The sequence below is a fragment of the Talpa occidentalis genome, unplaced genomic scaffold, assembly GCF_014898055.3.
Source record: "Talpa occidentalis isolate TD23 unplaced genomic scaffold, MPIMG_talOcc4v2.1 talOcc4.6, whole genome shotgun sequence".
In the NCBI taxonomy this organism is placed as follows: Eukaryota; Metazoa; Chordata; class Mammalia; order Eulipotyphla; family Talpidae; genus Talpa; species Talpa occidentalis.
This window is the reverse complement of record NW_023604972.1, coordinates 65,772,145-65,798,767: the sequence shown is the minus strand read 5'-3', so window position 1 is coordinate 65,798,767 and position 26,623 is coordinate 65,772,145. Positions and strand designations below refer to the sequence as shown.

General features: G+C 39.5%; 1 protein-coding gene and 1 long non-coding RNA gene across 3 annotated transcripts in view; one reads left to right on the top strand and one right to left on the bottom strand.

Moving 5' to 3' along the window:
- LOC129144773 (uncharacterized) overlaps nucleotides 1–128 on the top strand; it is a 42,971-nt gene extending 42,843 nt beyond the window's left edge. The window contains exon 6 of the long non-coding RNA XR_008549340.1: nucleotides 57–128. This is a non-coding gene — a long non-coding RNA (uncharacterized LOC129144773). The remainder of the gene's footprint in view (nucleotides 1–56) is intronic.
- The window catches only part of MCC (MCC regulator of WNT signaling pathway), a 336,988-nt gene that overhangs the window by 87,841 nt on the left and 222,524 nt on the right, over nucleotides 1–26,623 (bottom strand). The window contains exons 3-4 of one of the 2 annotated variants that reach the window (XM_054688299.1): nucleotides 21,796–21,938; nucleotides 7,359–7,501 (exon numbers count right to left, since the gene is read on the bottom strand). In XM_054688299.1, coding sequence (XP_054544274.1) covers nucleotides 7,359–7,501; nucleotides 21,796–21,938 — 286 coding nt within the window. Of the gene's footprint in view, nucleotides 1–7,358; nucleotides 7,502–16,667; nucleotides 16,848–21,795; nucleotides 21,939–26,623 lie in introns of those variants that run through there. The other variant, XM_054688300.1, reaches the window with a different exon arrangement.

Sequence of the window (26,623 nt, the reverse complement as noted above, 5' to 3'; positions counted from 1 at the left end):
GTTTTAATGATTTTCTAAAATGGCATTTCAATATGGAAGTTTTTTCCCTATTGTAGCAATTCAATTGGAAAATAGCAAAGAAATAAGAAGAGGCAGATGCACAGTTGCAATGAACACACGCAGGGACTGCATTCTGCTGTGCCTATAATGACTGCTCGTCTTTGCTGTTCTCTGTGCCCAGCTTCCCCAGGGACCTGGCATGTGTGAGTCCTGAGCCCCCCAAATCTCCTCCTGCCCCTGGCTTTTTGCCTGCATAGCTACCACTCATTCCACAGCTTTCTGCTTCTTTGCAACCCCTGGGACTTGTCTTCCGATGCTTTACCCCGAGGTGTCACTAGGGACCCATCTGTGTTTTATTTTGGTCCTGATCCCATCACTGAGCATTGCTTGTTTACTTGTCACAGCCTCCATAGAACAGTGAGCTCCAAGGTGGCAAAGTCTGTTGCACAGACATCTGGGTGCCTCCTGTTTTGTGGGTACTATGACCTTGGTAACTAGGATAGCCAAAGTCATGCCCACAGGGAGCTTGAACTCTAATGTGACAGACTGATAAAGACAGACAGTATGTAACAAAAAAGATGCAAATGTGATATCACTAGGTAGTGCTATGAGGAAAAATGAAACAGGGAAGGGAGAGTCTGTGAGTGAAAGTGATGCTGGAATTCCAGTAGGGGCCCAGGGGCCCTTCTTCCCCCAGGAGCAGACAGCTGATAGCATGCAAGAGAAAGCACCACGGGTTAACTGCAGGAAGGCACCCTGTAGACAGAAGGAACAACTATGCAGAGACCCTTGAGGCAAGAGAGGCAGTCAGGTTTGAGGGACATTAAGAAGGACAGTGTCTTCACAGCTGGCAATCCAGGCACAGCTGGATTAAGCTTGGAACTGGAAAGCCCGGTGGGCCATGGTGAAGAGTGTGGATGTCACTAGGGTGTGAGTGTGGAAGTACAGCATTCTGATTGCAGATTCTGTCTAACCCTCAGGATCTAGCAAGATCATCCACAATTTGTGGAATAAATAAATAAAGGCAGAGAGCACACAGGCATTTGGCAGATAGGGGTCTTGTGCTCCAGAAGCTGTCTCTGGGAAAGATACAGTCACGCCCTGCCACAAGCCCCTCCATCTCTTCAGCAGCTGGTCACCCTGAATGCTTGATCTCTGGCTCTGCACACTCCCTCATTTGCAGACTTCCTTTGCTTCAGCAACTATCTGCAAACATCGGGGTGTTGCCCAACTGCTTTCCCTCTACTTAGACCTCTCTTCTGGGCTTCAACTTCTTTCCAAAGCATCTCCACCAATATCTCAAAACACCTCAAGTGTATGCCCAAACAAAACACATGATCACCACCCAACCCATTTCTGAACAGAACAAAACAGAACAGAACTCAAAACAAAACCCCCTGGTCTATTATCCTATACTTCCACATTGATGACTGGCCTCACTGACCATCCATGGTGCAAACCAGACACCTTTGGGACATGTGTGCACACACACATGCACACACATGCATGCGAGTGCCCCGCACCCCCATAACCCTCTCCTTCTTTATCCTCTGTTTTAGTCCTGCAGTAAGTCATGCCAATTTAATACCTTTTCTTCAACCATCTACTTTTCTACACCTCAACTACCACCACACTATTTCTAGCAATAATTTTTTCAGTGGTTTCCTAGCTGATCTCCCCCATTCATTCTTGATCCACTGATTTTTTTTCTTCTTATCCCACTGATTAATTCAAAATGAAAATCTGATCATCAATCACCTTCTCCCACTATTAAATCTTTAGTGTTTTTTTTTTTTTTTTGCATTGGCCATAATACCTTTTTCTTTCTTCTTCTTTTTAATAATGTATTTATTTTTATATATTTTACATCAGTGTTTGCTATCTACTCTCAGGTGTAGTCCCCGTAAAATTCCCACCACCAGTTCCCCTGTGCACCATCACCATAGTCCCTTATGTTCATACCTTCCCTGTTTTGATTCCTCTCCCTCCTCCTCCACTGCAGAATGCCTCAGGTTTATAGTTCCTGTTAATTTTGGTTTTTTATTTATTGTTATTATTTTTTCCCTGATCCCTTATTTGGTGCCCCTGAATTACTCCTATAAGTAAAACCATCTGATGTTTTTCTTTTTCCTTCTGGCTTATTTCACTGAGCATGATCCCTTCTAGCTCTATCCATGTTGCTGTGAATGGCATGAGTTTATCTTTTTTGATTGCTGAGGAGAATTCCATTGTGTAAATATATATATACCACAGCTTCTTGATCCATTCGAGTTTTGATATGATATATAATATCATCTGCAAATAGTGATAGTTTTACTTCTTTCCCTATTTGGATTCCTTGTATTTCTTTCTCTTGTCTTACTGCTCTGGCTAGGACTTGCAGTATTATATTGAAAAGCAGTGGTGAGAGTGGACATCCTTGTCTTGCTCCAAATCTTAAGGAAAAGGCTGTCAGCTTTTCACCTTTGAGAATGACATTGGCTGTGGGTTTGTTATATATGGACTTTATTATGTTAAGGTATGTTCCTTCTATCCCGAGAATTTTGAGGGCCCTCATCATAAACAGATGTTGAACTTTGTTGAATGCGTTCTCACATGTATTGATATGATCGTGTGATTTTTCTTTTTTCTTTTTGTTGATGTATTGGATTACATTAATTGATTTTCAGATGTTGAACCATCCTGTGCCCCTGGAATAAATCCCACTTGGTCATGGCATTGTTGATTCTGTTGGCAAGGATTTTATTGAAGATTTTTGCATCAGTGTTCATTAGGGAGATTGGCCTGTAGTTTTCTTTTTGTGTGTTGTCTTTGTTTGGTTTCAGGATTAGTGTGATGTTGGCTTCATAAAATATATCTGGTAGTATCCCTTCCTTCTCAATTTTTTGAAAGAGTTTGTGTAGGATAGGCACTAGTTCATTTCTGAACATTTGGTAGAATTCATTTGTGAAGTTGTCTGGTCCTAGGGTTTTGTTTTTGGGTAGGGTTTTGATTACTATTTCAATGTCAAAGCTTGTAATTGGTCTGTTTAGGCGTTCTAATTCTTCTTTATCCAGCTGGTTGCAGAGTTTTAGGAATTTGTCCATCTCTTCTAGATTGTTGAACTTGTTTGCATATAAATGTTCATAGCAATCTCTGATTATTCTTTTGATTTCTGCTGAGTCTGTTGTAATTTCTCCTCTTTCGTTTATTATCCTATTTATTTGTATTTTCTCCCCCCACCTTTTTCTTTCATATGAGTCTGGCTAGAGGTTTGTCTATTTTATTTTTTTCAAACTTTTGGTTTTTTTGATCTTTGGATTTTTTAAAATTTCTATTTTGTTTATTTTTGCTTTGATTTTTATTATTTCCTTTCTTCTTCTGTTTTTTGGGTTTTTCCCCTAGTTCTTTGAGATGAGAAATTAAGTTGTTTCTTTGAGTTCTTTCTTGTTTCTTGATGTGAGCCTGTATTGCTTTCCTCTTATTACAGTTTTTGCTGCATTCTATATATTCTGGAAAGTTGTGTCCTTATTGTCGTTGGTCTCAAAGCATTTTTAAATTTCTTCTTTGATCTCCTTTTTAATCCAATGGTCATCCAGTAGTGTGGGTTTCAATCTCCACAAAGGGGGAATATTTCTTACCTTCTTTTTATGGTTTATTTCTAGTTTGATGCCTTTATGATCAGAGAAGATAGTTGGTATAATTTTGATCTTAATGTATCTGTTGATGTTTATCTTGTGGCCCGATATGTGATCAATCCTGGAGAATGATCTGTGTGCATAGATCAAAATGTGTTCTCACATTTTGAGAAAAATGTGTACTCAGATTTTTTTGGGTGTTGTGTCCTATAGATAACTGTTGAACCCATGAGGTCTAGGTCTTTATTTAGGACTCTAGTGTCATTATTTATTTTTTGTCTCATTGATCTGTCCATTGGAGAGTGGGATAGTGAAGTCTCCTACTACATATGTATTTTCTCTAGTGTCTGTTTTCACAGATGATAATAATTGATATATTTTGGTGCTCCTTCATTTGGTGAGTATATGTGGGTGAGTGTTATATCTTCCTGATGTATTGTCCTGTTAATCATAACATAGTGACCATCTATGATTATTTTACCTTTTTTAGTTTGAAGTCTATTTCATCTGATATAAGAATAGCTGTTACTGCCTTCTTTTTTGGTCCATTTTCTTGTAGCATTGTTTTCCAACCTTTTACTTTCAGCCTACTTTTATCTTTTGTAGTAAAATATATATTCTGTAGACAGCAGAAGGTTGGATTTTGTTTATTAACCCAGTGTGTTACTCTGTGTCTTTTTATTGATGAGTTTAGTCCACTTACATTTTTTAAAAAAGATTATTTATTTATACAAGCACTGGGTACAGTCAGAAGCATGGGAAGGTGAGAAAATTCACCAGAGCCAGAGCAGGGAACAGATCAGGCAGACTGACGAAATACACTGCTGAGGGGAGCAGCGGGCGTGGAAGGAGAGGTCTGTAGTGCCATGTGGGACCCTTGCTGTCAGCTGGAGATTGAACCGGCGCTGCAGAGGCTGCAGACAGTTTCTCAGGCCAGCGCTCAACAGCCGCGCCACCAGGAGAGCCCTAGTCCTTTTACATTTAGGGTTAATATTGATACATTGGCATCTGTATTTGGCATTTTGTTTGTCTTTTTGTGATTCTATGGCTTACCTTCCTGTCTTCCTATTCATTTCTTTGTTGGTTTTGAACTTAGGGCTTCTTGTAATATTTTTTGGAGTGGGGGTTTCTCAGACAAACAGAATTCAGTAATGAATTTCTGGAGATTCTGTTTGTCTGAAAGGATCCTTATTTTTCCTTCATAGAGGAAGGAGAGATTTGCAGGACATTCTTGGTTGGCATTTGTTGTCTTGGAGTTTGGTGAATATGTCACTCCGTTCTCTTCTTGCCCGTAGTGTTTATTTGGAGAAGTCTGATGTTAACCTGATTGGTTTTTCTTTATAGGTTATCTGTTTTTCCCCCTTGTCAGCTTCATTATTTTTTCCTTGTCTTGGATTCTTGGAAGCTTTACTATTATGTGTCTTGCTGTAGTTTTCCTTTCAATATGGTAATTTGGTATTCTTCTAGCTTCCTGTATATCTATTTTCATCTCATTCTTCATACTTGGGAAGTTCTTTTCACTTATCTCCTTGAATAGTTTCTCAGTTACTTTGCCCCTCTTCTCACCTTCTGGGATTCCTATAACTCTTATATTTCTCTTGTATTTCTTTTCCTCGTGGTGTCAAAGTGTTTCTCACAGTGTTTCCTCATAGTTCTCAAAGTGTTTCTTCATTGTTTTTCTTTTGTACTTCTCTTTCCTTTACTTTTTTTTAAAAGATTTATTTATTTTTATACAAGAATTGGGGTACAGGCCAGAGATGCATGGGGTGGTGAGAGGATTCACCCGAGACAGAGTGGGGAATAGAACAGGCAGATGGACCGAAGTACACTGCTGAGGGGAACAGCGGGCGAGACAGGAGAGATCTGTCCCACCATGTGGGTTTCTCCCTGGCTGGCCAGGAATCGAACTTGTGCTGCAGTGGCTGCTGATTTCTTCATGGGTTGCGTCTTATCCCCTGCGCCACCAGGGAGGCCCTCTTTCCTTTACTTTTTTGGTTCTTTTTATATTTGTATCTTCAAGAATACTGATTTGTTCTTCCATTTCATCAATTCTGTTTTTATTACTTTTTCTCAGAGTTCTTTAGCATCTCCATTAATCTTTTAATATCCTGTGTTTTCTTCATTTTCTCCTTTAAAACCTCAGTTTCACTCTTCGTTAATCGTATGTCTCAAATCATTCTTTTCCTTTAAATCTTCTTTATGTTTTTTAATCATGGTGATTCTAAATTCTCTATCTGGCAGGAGGAGAAGTTCTTCCATGTCATTGTTGTTGAGTTCTGGGGGCTGATTTTCTTTTTGTGGTGTGTCCTTCCCCAGAGGGCTTGCTTGGTTATTTGTATTTTTCCTTCTCCCTGTAGTTTGTTTTCAAATTTGTTCTATGTGCTTGGCCACTGGGCCACTGGTACTGGAAGGGCATCTTTTTGGGGTGCTTCTACTGGGATGCCAGGTTTGGGTGTCCAGACCAAGTCTGGTACTGTCATGCCAGACTTCATGAGAAGAGTGATGCTGTGGATGGGTTGATGGGTGCTATCCCTGAAGATCACTGAGTGTCTGTATGCTGCTTGTCTCTTCCCCTACATGCCTGTCTTAACTTTTGTTTCAGAGCCCTCCCTCTGCCTTTGTTCAGTTCCAGAAAGGGGGGCACAATGTGCAATATTTAATTAACATTTATCTCCCCAATTTTAAGTTCTATGGAAATTGTACTATATTTACTCTTCCTTCCCCTGGTTCTTCTACCATCTTTGTTCTACATGTAAACGTTTCCTCAGATAGCATGCTTCTCCTCCCTTTGACACCACATCCTTGAGAGCAGAGAGATCTCCTTATATCAGAACTTCAACTTTTATCCTCTACCCCATTCTCTCCAAAGATCCATTTAGGCATTTCCAAGTAAACCAGCAGTTTGCAAGGTTTGGATTGCAACCCAATTGGAACATATCATTTCATAACTTACTGCACACATACATACAAACACACACATGCATGCACACAATACTGTTGTTCTATTCTTTTCCCTCTTTGGTTTGATTATTGAAATATTTTATTTTTCATATAATTTTAAGATTCATGGGTCATGACCTGCAGTTTAAAACATACATGGGCTATGGCAACAGCACCTGATAGGGGCAGATCCTACACTTCTAAAATACAAACAACAATGAGAACCAATGCTACCTCAATAAAAAAATATTTAAACAAATAAAACATGATGCCATGTTCTTCCACATGTACATTTATCTACAACCTCAAAATTAACATATTTCCCAACTCATTTCTCAAGCAAATGTCCTTACTAAGGAATATAATTATTCTCTTAGTCACTAAGGATCAATATGTGAAGAGGTATTTTGGATTCTTCCTTACCCAACATTTGTAAGACCTATTGGTTCTTCTTCTACAATGTATCACCTCCCATCCTGTCCTTTCCATTCCTATCATTATAGTTCCAATTTTATTATAACTTGAAACACTGTAATAGTCTTGTTACTGGTCCCTATCTCTGGAATTTTGAAATAGAGGTGACGTATGTTTGAGTCACAAATGTCTGCAGGAAGCTAACTTAGCAATTCAGTTCCATTTCACCAACATAGTATATAGGGTACTAAAATGGATATGTTTTTATTTATTCATCAAATTCCTTCATTAACTAAATTTCAATTTGGGCTGCTTCATTATTTCTAAAATTCCTATTATAGTGCAGAAACCAAACTTTGGCTTTGTAGTAATGGCAGACAGGCTCACCCATGTCAGCAGTGACCATTGTAGACTGGTTTTCAGGGATGGAGACAGAGGTCTGATCTTGGTCCATGCTTCGAGAGTCCTCATTAACCTCATGTTGACTCTGACTGAGTTCTGATCGCAGCTCTGAGTACTCATCTTCCTCCCTGAGAAAAAAAGGAGAGTCAGCCACCACTGATAGAAAAACCCCTACAGAAAATGTCTTTTAAGGACAAGAAAAAGATATTCAGAGAAAAAGTAAGAGCACACTCTTCCCTCTCCTTATAACACATAGACCAGTTTCCTTTTATCCCAAATATACAGATAATCATATCATGGTCAGTGTGTGAAGCTGAAAGATTGCTCTGGATTCATCTATTAGCCTACTAGAAACTTTTCCTTTTTAAAGATTTCCTGAACAAATTAGATCTCCTCACCCACTGAAATGTGGAGGTGGAAAGGACAAAGAATACTAGCAAATGCCATTTAAGCTGAGGTGACACATCTATAAATTAGAGAAATGTGAAGAGATTTCCAGAGTTCTAGGTTCTCTTGAGAAATCCATTCTTCCCAAGGCAGGGATTTACCTCAGTCTCTGGTTTACAAGCTATTTTAAAAATAAAGTCCACCCAGAACTATGAGTAGACCTTAAACAGATATAAGCTCCAGACATGAAAATATGAATTGATATGGGAGTGGTGAAGGCAAAAATATAGGTTAATGTTCTATGAATAAGTTAACTATTAGACATCTACAAATCAAACAATAATTAGGTTTAGGAAAAAACAATTAAAAAATACTCTTAAGAGTTGCTTTTGCGGTCCAAAGGGTAATCGTGCCCTGATATATTAGCTTGCCTTTCAATTAGCACTTAAAATTCTGATTTTAGTCTACTGAAGATTTCATGCATGACCATGAATGATGTAGTCAATTTCAGCTTGACTGAGACTGTTGTACAGCCAAGAAAACCATATAAATGCTTCTGTGTTTCATCTTTAGGATAAATGGCATTTAAAAAATCTTTAATACCCACCTCAAACCCTTCTACCTTGGGAGGATCCATAATACATAGTACCTGGCCAAATATTCTGCTTTGTAATGAATTACTCCTGGGGGTTATTAGGATGATGTTTATAAAGGAGTGGTCAGAGAGTGGTGAGAGATGGAAACTGCTGATCATAGAAACATCTCCAACTGATGTCAGAGGTAAGTCTGAGAGAAAATTATACCACAGTAGATATGTTGTGTTAGGGAGATGATTTTCAGTGCCATGAAATGCAAACTAAGGATGCCTGCTCAATATATTCAAGCACCAAAACAAGGATAGGAAAGCAAAGACTAGATGGCTGCTACCTCTAAGAGTCAAATATATTTAAAACAATTCTAACTTAAAAAGGATGTTATGGGTAAACAAGAAGACATATCTGGGACTGCAGGCAAATAGTGACCAAGAAGACTTCCTGGATGCAGTCTCAATGTAAGCAGATTCTTGATAGATTATGAGGCTGGAAGTCTCATGCAAAGACTCAGAGGCCTCTCTGAACTTGAATGTGAACATGTGGAACTTGGAGAGTTGAGTATAGCTGAAGCCAAAAGGGGATGCAGGATGGAACATGAGACTGGAGGGACACACAAGCCACTTATTGAGGGGCAATTTTGATCAAAAGGAGAATTTATTGTATTGAAAATCAGTATTAGATGGTAAAAAGAAACATAAAATGTGTTATGTCTAGGAATTTGGGGAAGGAGCAAGATCTTGTATGGAAATGTTAAAATAAGCAGGTGGGAGGTACAGAAAGTTTCTATTCTTTACTCCACAGGGAGGAGATGGGCTGAGAACCCAATCCCTGCTTAGGTTTCCTCCTATGGTGATGATAATGTATATTACAGAAAAAAACAACACATGAAAACAAAGTAAATAGTAATTAGCAGTGGAAAACAACCTTGGAAGACTAGGCAGGGTTTTGTGCCACAAAGAATAAGGTATAAAAAAGTTAAATTGTGGGCCTCCCTGGTGGTGCAAGGGGTTAAGCATCACACTATGAAGCAATCCACAGCCTCTGCAGCATGAATTCGATCCCCGGCCAGCCAAGGAGAAACCCACATGATGAGGCAGACCTCTCCAGTCTCACCCACTGCTCCCCTCAGCAGTGTATTTTGGTCAGTCTGCCTGTTCTGTTCCCCACTCTGTCTCTGGTGGATCCTCTCACCGCCCGCATCTCTGGCCTGTACCCCAGCTCTTTTATGCATAAATAAATCTTTAAAAAAAATTAAATTGTGCCCGAATATTACAAAGTTGTGTGACCCTATTGTTTCTCCCCCTGACTGACAAAATATTCATGGAACTACATACCCTTATCACTGCCTGAGTATCAATGCGTCATTCCTGAAAAGAGGTTGGACCAGGGACTGGGAGATGACAAAAGTTAAATGTCTCAGAGCCCTGTGTAAGCAGAAAATCCATTTGGGTTCACAGTAGATGTAGAAGACCCACACTGGGTTTCTCTCTCTACTCTGTAATTCAGGAGCAATGGAGCAAGAATTTAAACCACTCTTTCAGTCTAGGATAGTTTTACAAAGGCAAGAATTTGAGGTCTGTTTTCAAGGGTACTCTGCACAGTAGTGTCACTGAGCTGGTGAAAGTGAATGGTTAATGACAAAACATCAGCATATCAAAGTAAATTTATAGTTTGCTTCCCTCAATTGGCAAGTGATAGCTACTTTTGGGGGAGTAAAAATGCCTCCAAAATGAACACCAACTGCTAATGCTAGTGATAAAAAGAAAGAAAACATGAAAAGGTCTGAGTAGTGATTATTTTATGTTATAAAAACAGGAGTTTGATAAACTGATAAGTGTTGTTAATGATTAGCTGTTGTGATAGTTTCATAATTAGGAATTACAAAGTTCTCAGGTTTTTTCCTTTGGAATATAAAGTATCATTTCATAGTGCTTCCACCTTCCTTTATTTAGAGTTGGAATAATTAGTGCTTGCTACGAGCTCAAATAACAAAGTAAACAGGGCTGTTTCTAATTTGGAGTTATTAGATCTCACACATCTGTGTAATGACTATTAGTGGTAAGAAAGTCACAGATTTGCACTGTGGAAGGGATGTGAGAGACCATCTAAACCAGGACCAATGTCTTCATTTTACATTTAAGACAAGTGGAGCCTCAGAAGGCTAAGCTACTTACCCAAGTTTGTGCAACTAAGTAGTAGCACAGTTTCCTAAGTCTAATACCAATGAAACAACAATCTAACATGGTATTTTTATTGTGGTTTTTACTGTTTATTGTTATTGGCTAGGAAAAAAGAGATCTAATCAGAAAAGTGAACTGTCTATGAAAATATGATTTTTAAAAAAGATTTATTTATTTATTTATTTATTTATTTATACAAGAACCAGGGTCAGGCCAGATTCGTGGGTGGGTGAGAGGATTCACCAGAGACAGAGCGGGGAATAGAACAGGCAGACTGATGAAATATACTGCTGAGGGGAGCAGTGGGCATGACAGGAGAGGTGCTTGCATGCCCACACCATACTCCAGTTGTCCACCATCAGGCATGTGTACCCAAACCCACACTCCCAAACGCCTTATACATTCAAGGCTGCAGGTGCTAGCCACAGAGGCTATTGGCATAAAGGCCTGAGCATCTTCATTTACTCTACAACTACATTCTATTTTCCTTACAATTACAGGCAGAACTTTGTTCTGAAATCACCATCATTCTTTTAAAGAATAAAGATTATTTAGATATAAGGAGGAAATATATTCTGTTCAAATCTCTTAGAGGATCTATAACAGGAGATAAGTGATGAGTAAAGTCTTGGATAATCCTTAAATTCTTCCTCTTCTCAGGCCTCCCTAATGGCACAATGGGTTGAGCGCAGCACTGTGGAGCTGTCTGCAGCCTCTGCAGCATGGGTTCAATTCCTGGTTGGCCAGGGAGATTCCCATATGATGCGGAAGACCCCTCTGTCTCCCCCACTGCTCCCCTCAGCAGTGCTTTTGGTCCATCTGCTTGTTCAGTTCCCCACTCACTCTGTCTCTGGTGAATTCTCTCACCCTCCCATGCCTCTGGCCTGTACCCCAGCTATTGTATAAATAAAAAAATGAATCTTTTTTAAAAAAAATTCTTCCTCTTCTAATTTTTTCCATATAGTATGGGAGGAGATCAGACTCACCTATGAATCTTTTGGTGACTAAATGAACAAATGAGATTTTGAAATGCTCTCATATATATAAAATAATCCATCTTTATCCTCAATGAATACAAGATCTGATGATATAGGATCCATATTCATGAACTTCTACATAGTGAAAGAGGGTTTAATTAAAACTAGATAGGAAAACAGAAAAAGAAATCTTATCTTTCTGGGTTTTATTATTATTTCATTGTATTTTACTTCCTAGTCAAGAAATTAATCAAAATAACGTGTTTTTCTGGGAGATAAAGATGTTCTGGTTACATTGTTTTTGCAATGTAGCAACACAAAGGTGGACAGACACATGCATGCAGGTAGAAGTGTGGGCTGAAAGATCAAAGCTCATGATGCAAGTAGGTATCTTATAAATCAGATTATGCTAGGGCCTACCTGGTGGTGCAAGGGGTTATGACACAACTTATGAAGCTATCTGCAGCCACTGTAGCACGAGTTTGATCCCTGCAGGTAGGTGACCTACATGGTACACCAGGCATCTCCTGACTCGCCAGCTGCTCCCCTCAGCAGTGTATTTCAGTCAATCTGCCTGTTCTGTTCTCTACTCTGTCTGGTGAATACTCTCACCCCATACACCTCTGGCCTGTACCCCAGTTCTTATATGCATAAATAAATAAATCTTTAAAAAAAATCCAGATTATGTTAGGTTAGACCATGATTTTGGACCTTATCTCAGTTGCCAAATGAGGGGTATTTTTCAGGCAAGGAAATAGAAGAATTGAGTGGCAATGCAGAGGTGACACTAATAGGAGAGATCAATGCTTTAGGATGTAGCTATTAAAGGTGAAAAGAATGGGAGATGAAACCAAGATAAGAGCTAAGGATGAGGGTGGGCCTTAGAGACAGACGAGTAGATCTAAGATCAATAGAGTTCTAGATGTTTGAGAAGAGTACACCAAAATTGAAGGAATATTTAGGGTCAAATGCTTCAAAAACAGGACCACTAATAAGATAATGTCACTGAGTTTTCAGTTAAGAAATCACTGATTAGGGCCTCCCTTGTCACCACAAGGTGCAAGGGGTTAAGAAGCAGCACTATGAAGCTAGCCACAGCCACTGCAGCAAGAGTTCAATCCCTGGCCAGGGAGATGACCCACATGGCACAGCAGACCTCTCTTGACTTGCCTGCTGCTCCCCTCTGCAGTGTATTTCAGCATATCTTCCTATTCTGCTCCCCACTCTGTCTCTGGTGAATCCTCCCACACTCTGCATCTCTGACCTGCACCCTCAACAAAAGGCTGGTATGAAAGGTCCATGCAGGAGGCCTGAATGCAGGAGCCAACCAGGAAGCCCACCTGGGGGGCAGGAATGCGGATACCTGCCTGGAGGACTCAGACAATGAGCCTCCTCCCTCCCCCTACGAGTCTCATCTCAGACAAAGAACCTATACCTGCCCTACAAACTTTTCCCGCCGTAGGAGCCCAACTACCCACCTGACCTCTCCTCGCCCTATAAAACCCTGCTTTCCCCTAACAACGTGCGCGGCTTCACTGACCCCCACCTTGGGTCTGTGAGGTCCGCCTGGGGCACAATAAACTTTCCCTCCCTTTGAGAAATTTAGCCTGGCTCTCCTTTTCTTTACCGCGCCGAACCTTTCACACCCCAGCACTTGTATGCATAAATTAATAAATCTTAAAAAAAAAGAAATCACTGATTATTTTCAAAAACAGTGTCTTAGTTAAGGCTGCTATAACAAAATACCATAGACTAGTTTGCTTAAATATCAGGCATTTATTCTCTCATAATTTCTAGACTGGTTCTTTCCCTGGCATGCAGATACTTGTTCTTATATGGCAAGGGGAGAAAACAAGTGGAGTGAGAAGCTCTGGTCTCTTTCTATGAGGAGATTCACTAATCTTATCATGCTGGGCTCACCTGCATTACTACAACTCCACTAATTACATACCAAAGGCCCCATCTCCAAATAGTATCAAATTAAGGGCTAGGGCTTCAACATATAAATTTGGTGGTGGTGATGGGGGTGGGGAGGATGGGACACAGTTTAATCCATAGCAAAAAATTTTGGCAAGTTGTTAGTGTCAGAATCCAGACAGCAGTGGGCTAATGAGAAACCAGGAAATGAAGCAGTGAAACCTGTTTGCAGCAGGATTAACATTCAAGACAGAAGGAAGGGTAAGCAACTTCACTGAAAAGCTAAAATTAAAAGAATTGATCAACATCCAGCTGTGCTGAAGGAAGTTGTAATGGGGCCATTATAAAGAAAAATAACAATAAATACAGAAGAAACAAATACCTAAATTATATAATTAAATATAATTTGAAGAATTAGGAGAGTTACAATGTGACCCATGAGAATGAATTTGAGACCAGATAATAAAATAGGTCATACAAATAGCCTGTCGTATATTTAATTCAGCAGTACTTTTAAACATTTCTACAAGTAACAATAGGACAATGGAAATGGAACCTAAACAAAATACAGAAGGAAGACTGTTATAGGACAGGGAGAGGGGCAGCCCAAGCCCCGCAAACCTGCCTATTCTACATGGGTTCTGCCATCCGCCGCATCAACACAAAACATATGACACTTTAATGAGAAGGAACTTTAATAAAAACTAGGAAACAATACAGGTAAGGCAAAGAGTCATCAGTATTATTATGTTAAGGAAAACTTGTAAATGTCAGGTGTATTTCCAGGTTTATTTAGTCCTTTGTAGGAAAGTTGTTTTTTTTTTTTTCTCAACAGTTCCATTAATAGGAATCTGTTGAGACCTTTTTTTCCTATATTTCCGGAAACAATTTCTGTAGGTGTGAAACAATTGAATTATACAATATTACAAGGTGACAATTACCATTGACAATTTACACACATACCAGATACTACTGTTAACATTTTGTACATACCAAAGTTTTACCATTTTTCCAAGTGACAATGTTTCCCTTCCAGTTTTACTTCATTAGGTAAAAGCCAAATAAAACAAATTCATGTAATGCCTTCCCAGGAGGAAAAGGAGAAACTTCGTGGAGTGTCTCAGGAGCTCTACTGAGGTTCCACAAAATTTTTTTGCATCAGTCAAATGACAGGCTACCAAATTTGTACTTGAATTTAGATTTCTGGGAAGCTTTGCCATAGATATCAGAAAAGTAACAGAAACAACAATATTCAATCTCTATGAAGGCACCGGCTTAGTTCAGTAGCACAATGTTGACAATTAAACCATAACTTTTTTTTTTTTTTCAATGTCTGTGGGCACCATGTATACCAATTTGTCAATCACTAGAGGTCAAGACGGTTAGACACAAGGACATACAGACATTCAACGTATAGACAAAGACAGTTTTTTTTTTTAGTTATGCCACGTGGAATATGTCATGTAACTGCAGTTTTACTCCATAGGCTCAGAAAAAAAATATCAAAGTCCAAAAAAAAATGTGGAGTGTTGCTGGCAGAAAAATTTTCAGTTGTCATCCTGCAAACCTAAGACTTTGGAAATAGGAAGGAAAAGTTTTATTAATCACAAGGGTTACACGACCTTGTTTATCATCTTAGGGCTTTCAGTGTTGAAGACTTTTTATTAGAAGTCAATCCTGGGGTATTCTGTACAGCAACTGAAAGAATAAAAGTAACAGTTAACTTTTAAGCAAAAGGAGTCATTTCTTGTTAGCCACCAAGCAGGCACTCCTTGGGTTTCCTGGAATAGAACCTGAAAAAGCAAAATCAAAATATCAGTAATTAACTTTTAATTAAAAGGAGTCATCTCCTTACTTCTGTTAGCCACTCTGGGACAGAAGCTGAAAGAGCAGATTAAACATCTAAGCACAGATTACACCTCCCCCACACTAGGGAGGGACAACAACAACACAGGTATGAAAACCTGGTATAGTTACATGATGCACCCTAAAGAGTGCTTTCCATAACAGACCTTCCTCAGTAGGAAGCAGAAACTTAGAATTTTGTCTTACACCAGCAATTGAACAAATCCAGGATTCAAAATGGCAAACATGCCCAAAACAAATTGTGTAGACAAAATTCACAGCAGAAAATTTTTTCAGACTCAGACAAAATTTTGTTAATTTTTCTGATCCAGACTTTGCAAAAATTTAAGTTATTTCCAAGAACCCATCAAGGATACCAGCGATTACCAGTTACTGCTTAAGGCTACGCTTTCCTTAACACCCAGGCATACATTTGCTAATTAAAACACCACTGCTCCACAGTTGGCTTGCAAAATCCATCAGGCAGAGAGCAGGAAGTTGCCAAAGACAAAGCAACATACCACTGAAGAACCATTATTGCCTTTAGAAATGCTAATGAGACAGCAGAGATTGCAAAAAGAAAGAAAAAAAAGTTCCAAAGTCCTAGCAACAAGAAACTTTGAATTTTACAAGAGCCAGCCAAGTGGCCTCAGACGCCATCTTTGATCTGGCCACATGGGCCTACGTACTGCCTAATCTTTTGAGTAAAACTGGCACAGAACAATTTCCACAAAATCAAATGTCTTAGCAAGTCACTACAAACAAATTACATACAGACACACAGATCTTCACAAAGCCCAAGCCAGTTTTTCAACAACAAATCGACATATGAAACAAACACACCGGAGAAACCAAAAATCACATTTGCGCTTATGGTAGCCAGTGCCATAGGGAAGCCCAATTTCCCCATGGGGCTGACTAACCACGGATGGCTCTGTCCTACATCACGTTGGACGCCAAATCTGTTATAGGACAGGGAGAGGGGCAGCCCAAGCCCCACAAACCTGCCTATTCTACATGGGTTCTGCCATCCGCCGCATCAACACAAAACATATGACACTTTAATGGGAAGGAACTTTAATAAAAACTAGGAAACAATACAGGTAAGGCAAAGAGTCTAGTTTTTAAATGAAACACCCAAAGTTACCCGTCCCCTCGTGGGTAAAACTCCATCCATATGGGGTCGGCCCAGAGCAAGGCCCCAAAGCCTGCCACAAGTCTAAAGCATCTTCCAGTGGGGACCCACAGAAAAGGGTCACAAACAACCGGACAAGCCCGGAAGGAAAAGAGCAAAATCAACATCAAGATAAAAGCTGCCATTGTCACCTCCCCACGGGTCTCACCCACATCTGTGTCACCCAGTCCACGACCAAAAGACAAGCGCAGTTTCTTTACATGTCTCTAGGCTCCATGCGCCTCTTCCAGGTCTCCTGGCTCCATCCTGCTTCCTTCCTTCCTCAGTCTCTTCTGCAGCTTCTCCTCTTCCTGCTCAGCTCCACCCTTCCTTGGGTGGGGCAGGGAACCTGGAACCTCCCCCTTTCCTGGGGACCACCCTGTTACAAGACTTCAAAAGTAAAAGATAAGACAAAGTAAAAAATAATGAAATGGCAGTTAATACTTATGTCTCAATAATCAATAATATAAATGGCCTGAATTCACCAGTCAAAAGTTGTAGTGGCTGACGGCTATGAAGTAATCCGCAGCTACTACAGCATGAGTTTGATCCCTGGCCAGGTAGGTGACCTACATGGTGCAGCAGACCTCTCCTGACTTGCCAGCTGCTCCCCTCAGCAGTGCATTTCAGTCAATCTGCCTGTTTTGTTCTCACTCTGTCTTTGGTGAATCCTCTCACCACCCCCACACCTCTGGCCTGTACCCATTCTTGTATGTATAAATAAAAAAAAATTAAAAAAAAAGTTGTAGTGGCTGAATAGATTTCAAAGTAAAGTTCAGCCTTCTGCTGTTTACAAGAAACCATCTTACCAATAAGACAAGCATGGACTTAAAGTGAAAGGCTAGAAATAATCCTATAAGCAAACAGCAATTAAAAAATTCAGAATAGCTATATTTATATTAGATAAATTAGACTTCCAATTAAAAATGGTAATAAGAAATGGACATTTTGTTATGATAAAGAAGGACTAATACTGAAAAAATGTATATATACCACATGATGGAACACTGAGATACATAAGATAATTACTAACAGAGCTAAAGGAGAGATATTGACAAATGCCAGAGGGTTTTAATATTCTTACAAGTGTAGACAGATCAATAAAACAGAGAATAAATGAAGGAACAACAGCCTTAAAAGAGGACCTAGACCAACTAGGCTTACTGTAGCTACAGGTACCCATACCCAAAATCACTGTTAACACATCTTTTTCAAATGCTCATGGAATTTTCAATAAGAGACCATGTGCTGAGACACAAGTCAATTGTCAAAAAAATTATAACTAAAACTTATACCAAAAATCAATATTATATTCTCAATGACCATAATGCCATAAGGTTTGAAATCAAGAATTAAAAAAATGGGAAAAACTATAAAATACCAGGAGACTATACAACGTGCTACTTATTGGCCAGTCAGTAAAAGAGGAAATTGAAACAGAAATTAAAAATACATTGCACTAATTAAGACAAGGATACAAGCTACCAGAATATATGGGATGCTGCAAAAACAGACTTAAAAAGTAAGGTAATTACAATACATGACCATATCAACCAAACAAACAAAAATCCCAAATAAAAAACATAAAACTATACTGAGAGCAACTTGTAAAAGAGGAAATAAAAAGATCAAAATTCGGCAGAAGGAAGGAAATGAAAATAAGAATGGAAATAAATGAAACAGATGAAAAAAACTATAAGAGATCAATGAAATTAATAGTTGGTTCTTTGAGATTAACATAATAGGTGAATCTCTAGCTAGGCTAACAAAGAAAGGAGGAAAACATTAATAAATGAATCAGAAATGAAAAAGAAGTAATTATCACAGAATATGCACAGAAATGCAAATGCTATAAGAGATTACTATAAACAACAATATGCCATTAAGTTCAACAATCTTGAGGAAATGGACAAACTCATAGATCAATATAATTTACTAGACTTAATCAGGAAGAAACAGAGGAATTGAACAAACCACAGTCACAAGCATATAAATCGAAACAGCAATATAGAATATCTTCTCAAAAACAAAAGCCTAGAACCAGATGACTTTAAAAATGAATTTTATCAAACTTTTAAATGAGAATTAATGGCTGTCTTGCTGAAGTTATTTTTAAAAATTCAAGACACAGGAACACTTCCTAAAACATTTCAAGGTACTTAATTACCCTAATGCTGAAACCAGATAAAGATAGTGTAACCAGATCCCATGGTGCCCAGAGGCCACTGGGCAAGAAGGCTTTGTTTGAGCCAAGGCACACAGGCCTCAACCCACCAGCTGTGGATGTAGCCCCTCCCAAACCCCAGTGAGGTTGGCTCCTGCCAAACTGAAAATAGTACTATGACAATGTTATACAGATCTAAAACAGTGTTCAAACTGTGCCAAGGGGCTAAAACAGAGTCAAAGGACAGTGTTTAAAGTGCAGAAACAAGTCACTGTCAGTGGGTTCTCCCCCACACACAAGACCATTCAGGCTCAGGGTCCTCCAACAACAACAGCGTTTATTTAACAAACAGGAGATTGGGGGAAAGAGTTTCTAAGGTCACACGTGGCCAGCTATCTGAGCCCAGATAGTATCTAGAAATTCCAAACAAAGGGCACTCGTAGAAGATGAGGCAACACAGCAGTAGTCCACAACAGCCGTCTAGAGCCTGGGCTGGACACGAGACCAGACAGAGATGGACTCAATAGCACCAAGAGATGGTGCCAGAGAACCAGAGGCTGTGGTCAGCTCTTTGAGCTGGGCCAAGCTTGACAGTGCTCCTTGCAGGTGATGTCAGAGGTAGGGTCGGACGCAGGTGCAGCAGCCAGTCTCTGTGCAGGTCTATGGAGGTCTGGAGCTCTGGAAGTCCATGCAGGTCCTCTGAATCCCATGGAGCTATTTGATGCTTCTCTGTCTTCAGAGGCCATCTGCCAAATCCTTCTTCAAAGGTGGTCTGATTAATAATGCTTCCTCTTTGAAGGCCAGAAGCAGAATGAATAAAGCTGTCTCTTGCTCTGCTTTATATCCCCCTCAGGGTGCCCTACTCCACAAGCCTGATTGGACTCTTTTCAATCCTAAGTGTTAGATTCGGCTGTTTAGCACCTATCAGCTTATTTTCTATGTTTCAATCTGAATAATTCATGAATTAATTGAGCTTGGACCTGATTGGTCTATTTAGCTTGCACCTGATTGGTCCATTTAGCTCCCACCTGACCATTCCATTTTAGAATCTGAAAGTCAGATATAAAAGGGGGAAAAGCCCAAATAGGCTTGCACTTAGGTCAGTGCAGGTTTGTGGGCCTGTTGGTCCCAGAGAGCCATGGCTGGAGCCAACCTTGCTGAGGCTAGGTAAGGGGAAATATCCACAGGTGGTGGGCTGAGGCCAGTATGCATCAGCCCCAACAAAACCTTCTTGCCCTGTGGCCTCTGGGGGCTGCCCAGATCCGGTTATAATAGCACCAGAAAAAAAAATTATAGACCAATACCCCTGATGAACATTGATGCAAAATCTTCAACAAAATAGTAGCATATCAAGTTCAACAATGTATCAAAAGCATTATACATCACAATTAATCCCCTGCTCAAAGTGGGATTTATCCCAATGAAGCAAGGATGGCTTTATATACTTAAATCAATTAATATAATATACCATATCAAAAAAGAAAGATAAAAATCATATGGTAATATCAATATACAGAGAGAACATTTCATAACATTCAGTACTATTTATGGTAAAAACTCTAAACAAGATGAGAATAGTAGGAATCCTCCTCAATATAATAAAGGTGACATATTATAAATCTAAATTCAATAAAATAATCAATGGTGAAAGTAAAAGTTTTCCCCTAAGATCAGGAACAAGACAAGGATATGCACTGTCACCACTCCTTTTTAACCTAGTATTAGAGGTTTTGTCCATAGGTATCAGACAAAAACAGGAATTAAACAGAATCCACATCAGAAAAGTGAAACTACTACTATTTGTAGATGATACATTATCTATATAAAACCCTAAATATGCCACCAAAAAAACTATTTCTATCTATTAGTAGAAATAATAGATAAACACAGCAATGTGGCAGGTACAAGATCAATATACAAAAATTGTAGCTTCGTTGTGTGTAAACAGTGAGAAGCAAAGGAAATGAAAAAATAATTGAGCCCATTTGCTTTCACCTTCTTAAGTGCTTTATGGGAATTACAAACTTGCTGATGTACTTTACTATAATTATTTTGAGGGGCTGAAAATTCTAACTCTGTTCATACATTTCTAACCTACAATCACTCTAAATGTCAAGAAGCAATTTAAAAACTGAGGTTCTAATTTGAATATGGAATTTATTGTGTGGCTTCAGCTCAGTGTAAATGTTTCCATGATTTTGCTCAGAAAACAGAGGCCCACCAGTACTGTCAGCAAGTAGCCCCATCATTAGTGGAGTTCCTAGAGTTGTTATGAAATGCATCCAAAGTTTCTTATGACTTGGACTTCTAAAGGGAGGGTTTAAAGTAGCTGCCTCTAAAACTGTATTAACTGTGAGTTGAACAAACATTCAACAAACAAAGCATTCTTTCTTCATAAAGGTAAGTACCAGCTTTTCGCTTTCCTCGGGGCTGTTCCTTGGACATAGACAGGGAGAGAAAAAGTTCCCATCCTTGCTTAGTGAGTCACTTAGAGCAAATGCCTCCTCTGAAAGAGTAGGGCAGATACACAAAGTGAGTGTTCAGGAAATTTAGGGGTCAACTGATTGAGAAACAAGGAAGACAGGGTGCCCCATAGACATTTGCAAGGAATAAAACTTAAGTGAGGACAGAGACACTGGAGGTTCTAGTTCTACTTCTACTCTCTTATAAACGTAAAATCAAAGTAGCCGCTTAATATTTTTAAGCACCAGGTTTTTCACAGTAAAACAATGGATAAAATCTTGCCCCCTACCTTAGTGATTTGCAAGAGGTTAAGTCAGTGAGGAAAGCTCAAAGTTTTATTAGAATTGCTTGAAGCCTCTATTATTAATTATAAACTACATTTGTAAATCCCAAGAGCTGTACATAGTTTACTTGTCTAGAGCAAATCTGATGGATAAAAAAGGTGCTGGTCTCTCAAGACAGAGGACCTCCATTTTAAACTTATTGATAAAGTCTTTCACTCAACTTCTGACTTAACTGAGGATTATAACTCCCTCCCTATCTATCTTGCAGGGTTATCCAGAAGATGAAAATCAAAACAGATAATGGAGGAGAAAGTACATGGTTAACAGAGAAGAGAAAGTAGTTTATTAGCTATACAAGTCTAAGTTACAAATAAAACATCTTAATACCAGGGTACAGCCCAGAGGGGCAGAGAACAGCCAGAAATTGGATCCAACTACCTGATGGTAGTGCCTTGCAAGCGGTCTATCTTCCTGTTGAGCTCAGCAATGATGCTGTGGAGCTCTGTGATGCGTTCCTCGTACCGAAGTGTTGTTCGTTCTTGGACATCCTCATGTTCTCTCATGAGGTGAGACTGCTCACTCTGGGATCAAGAGAAGGAAACAGGTGTCAGTGAGTCAAAGAACCTACAGGAAATGATTCTACAGTCTATGGCATCAGATCAGCATGACCTTAACACTGAGTGTGCCACAAATAAACACACACCTGCTCACAGATGGCAATCCCAGGAGACACAGAAACAGCTACTTCTGGGAAAATCTGAGTCTGTTTTTTAGCACTTATTCTCCCTGGAGAGAGGTCTCTATGCTGTTGCACTGTCTTCTCTTTTCCCCTGCTGAGAAGTGGTGCATGCCCCAGCTGGATCCAGCAGATTCTTTCTTTTGAGAATCTGAATTTTGAATGAATAGACCTAAGTTTCCACGGAGTTACCTCATTTGAGGATCCTGAAGAGATGGTCCCTTAGTTCTTGCAGTCTATATCTCCAGATTCCTTTCAAGCTCCTTTCCCCTTTTATCAATTTAATCCTTTTTAAATTTGCTGGGATGCATTACAGTTACTTTCCTACCAAATAATCCTAAGTGGTATGGCAGTACTTCTTATCTGACTGGTTATTACAGACTTTGCACTCTCTACTGTCCTTTCCTACCCAGTTATAAACTCCTGGAAGGCAAGGACTAGGTATGGTCACAACTTAGTGCTAGCACATGTCATATCACTGCTTCACTGTGGATGCTCTAGAAGTGCTATGAAATGAGTAACTCACAATTTATCATACTGTCATGAAGGCAACTAAGAGGTAACAGCTGCTATAAAATTTTTTTGTAGCCAGAATTTAAATCCTAAAGATACTGTTCACCTCTTTCATTTCTTTCCCTACTTGGCCTCTTCCATGACTCTACATTTTATCCACATAATAATGAAATGCTCATCAGTATTGGAACAAGGAGTCTAGCTTATGTCTCTGTCTACTTAGATTCAGTCCTGATTAATTTTCTGACCAGCTGAGGAATTTTAATTTCATTTTCGGCAAGGCTTTCCTAATGCCAAGAGCACATGTACTTGCCAGTCTTGTGCTTGCAAGGCTGTTGGCAGGAGGCAGGGTTAATACTTCTCACCCACACTTTTCAAAGCCCTCCTTCCTTCCTAAAACTGGTAGACTTCCAACTCAGAAGCTACTGGACAAAGACAAAAAGCCTTCAAAGAGAAGCAGAACATGACACTAAACTCGACTCAATGCTAAAATAAAAGTACTTGACAAGGCTGGATAAGTGCATCAGTATAAGTCATGGTAGAGACCACACCTGTGAACACGACTTGTGCCACCAGCTTGATCAGTATTAATGTAATACTGGGAGCTGTTCAGGGTGCCAGAAACAAGATCAGAGGTGACAAGGCTATTGAAAACTGTATCATAGACCTACATTAGTTACTTCTAAAAAACTACAATTTGACAAAACTTGAGAAAAACTACAATTCTCAATGACAACCCAAAATATCAAATAATTTTCACTCAAGATCAAATACACAGGAAATAAGTGGAACCAAAGGCAATGGTGAAAGCTTAGTAAAAGCTGCATTTACATGGAAGCTTTCCCAAATGGAACGAAACCCTAAAGGGCCACAAGTGTTGTTTCTATGAAGTTATGCTTTTTCCATGACCCATCACATTTTAAAAGGAACAACAGAACTGCACAAAATGACAGTGTCTCAGACAATTTCTGTCAATAAACAAAAGCGTGTCATATTTCTCTGGCACATTACAACAGTAAATTACGCTCTTCTCCATCCCTGTTGAATATCTATAAACTTTTGCTATCGGTCTTCATTCCCATCTTCTAATTGGGTGTATAGTATGTACATATGTATAGAGGAGTTCCTAACACTTTCATGAAGGTTGCTAACTCCAGATCTTAAAATAACTAGAGGATAATGCCTGGTCTCTGACCCTTACACATATTGCCATGTTTCTAGTTCCTCCTCTTTGATTTTCTTCAGTATAGTCAGTCCTCTGGGATACAGACTACTGTGAAATTCTTCACCTTACAAACTCAATGAGCTCACACTGTCCCTTAATCAGTTCCTCACTTATTCTTCCTCCTTCACAGTCTTTATATGTCAATGGGCCACTACCACCAAGGTAGACAAGAAATTGCAAATCTATCTAAAATGTAGATGTCCAAGTGTTTATAGAAGAAAAAGGCACATGATTAATTGATGAGCACTAAGAGAAATCTGAGCATCCCCGTGGACTGTTGAAAGCTGCCAAAAAAGTAAGATCTCCTGGGGTTCCCAGGTTGTAGAGATAGCGGTGGTTCATGCCAGGGTAACAAGAACATGATCTCTGTTACTGTACCTCTGCCCCTGCCTCTAAATGAAGAGTAAAAATAGTTACAGGAGATAAGAACAAGCCTGATGATTCAGTGAGACACAACAGTGCTTATAGCTGAAGGGAGAAAAAAGAGGCAAGATGTATTGGAACTTATTGGCTCATTGAGTTCATAGCAACAAGAATATATTGAAGAAAAAAACCGAGATATTTGGTTACAGTCTTATATTTTTCCATAGGTATGTTTTTTAAAATGGTGGAAAACCTCAATAATTTAATATTTAATTGATATGTTTTGATTCCCTACAATGTCTAAGATATTACGCAAGATACCACAGGGATGGGGGCATCACTGTTGCCCACTTTGAAGGAAACTGTGCTCAGAGCTTCCAGGTGGACTTCTCTGCTGGAGAATAAGAAATAAGGAAAAGAAGAGGTAAGAGAATGGTATCCTAGGGACTCTTCCAAGTGAAAGGAGAATACTAGAAAGTAATTATCAAAACTCTTAGGCTCTAGATGAATAAATGGCTGAAAAGGTTCATCTGCACAAATCAATATCCCCTTGAGGCATCTCAAACAACACTTCATCCATTCATTCTTTGCACATTCATTGCACTGAGTCAAAGATATGTAGAAGTGCTGATCTCCGAATTTAGTGAAAACCACCTGAGATTTTCCAAGCTGGAGTGCTGACAAAAGTGGAACAACTCCCACAGTGCAACATTGCAAGAAGGAACAAGTCACCACCTGCAAGAACCAAAGAACCCAACAGACATCCTTGCCAAACAGCTCCCATTAAACTCCATGAGCACCAACCCCAGGAACGTGGCACTTTAGTGCAGGAAAAGCAGAAGGTGAGAGGGTGGTGCCTGAGACAAAGCTGTCCTGTGTGTAATCAGTGCCTTCCTGCCCTGGCAATGCACCCCCATCCTCACTGCCCACCTCATAGGCAGGATGGCCTGGTAAAGTGAGGTCCAAATCTATCGTCACATTCCATTATCCTTACTAAGTTAGTGCCTCTACCCACTCCAAGTTTTTACTAGTCATAGACGCATGTTTTAACTGAGGTGGGTGTGTGACTTCAGGTATTTTGTTTCATAAGGACAGGGGCTAGGTCAAATTTGATGTGGTGCTTTCATGTAACAATAACCTAAGTACATATATCCAAGTAAAACCTCATTCCAGAAGGTAATACAATAATTACAACTTATCAGGAAAAAGGGGTATTATTTCTATTATTGCTAGTTGACATTTATACAAATGTTTTGGTTTTCAAATTACAAATTTAAGTACATTATAGAAATTTAAAATAACCTTCCATTTTTTCATATCTATGAAAACAATCCCTTTTCAGTGGTGTTCATTTCTCTCTAGTCTTTTCCTATGTAAGTGGGGTGGTGAACTTCCATGTGGGGTAATGATCACAAGGCATCAGTATACTATGGGTCTAGGAGGGGCATTTACCAAGACTCTGGTTCACCTCCATGCGTGGGCATGAGGGGATTATACTTTCCCCTTCCTTAAAGTGGGATATGGCCACATGACTTCTCCTGGCCAAGGAGATATGAATGGACACATTTTTTACCTGAAAGTCTTTAAGAGCTCCTGTAGGATTTGCCACAGTTATTTCCCTAGTCCATGGCTGAATATTCCAGATGGTAAAGCCAGTCAATGTGGGAGGCTGGGTGAGGATAATACACCAGAGTGCCCTGCCATTCCCACTGATATCCCAGCAAGAAGCAAGAAACAAACCTTTGCCATTTTAGTCACTGAAATTTTGGGGATATTTGTTATTACTGCATATATTGATGATATAGCCATTTTCTAGATGAGAAAACAGACTGAAAGTGACAATTTATTTATTATAAGCCAAGTAACAAGCATAATTCTCTGCAAAACTCTCAGGTTCCTATTTATGTCATCAAGGGGTTAAAACTGTTGTAGCTACAATCTTCTCCCCTTTATTGCCTCACATCTTTTTGACCTGTGGGCCTATCTCCTCCTTGGCATTTGCTTGTAGATCTGAAGTGCTGGCACAGTGGTCTCACCTTGGTCTCTGGTGAACTCCAGAAAACATGAATAGTATGCCTTACAACACCAAATGACAACTAGGAAACTATTCTCTCCTCAATTTTCTGGGAGCACCACAACAGAAAAGTAGACATATAGGGGTATCAAAAAGAGAGTCAAAGTCCCTCCAGCCCCTACCAAGTGAACTTTAGCTTCCAAAGTCAACTATTTAGCAACAAGTTTGTTAGCATGGGGTACAATGGAGGCTTCTTCTAGTAAAACTTTTAAATTTTTTTCTCCTTACTGTACAGAAACACCCATGCAATTTTAGCTGGAAAAAAAAGAAATGCTCTCAAACAACATAGTTCTGCTTGTTTATGTTATTACAGGTAATTGCAGCCATGGTTCTCCCTCCTACAACCTATTGATAT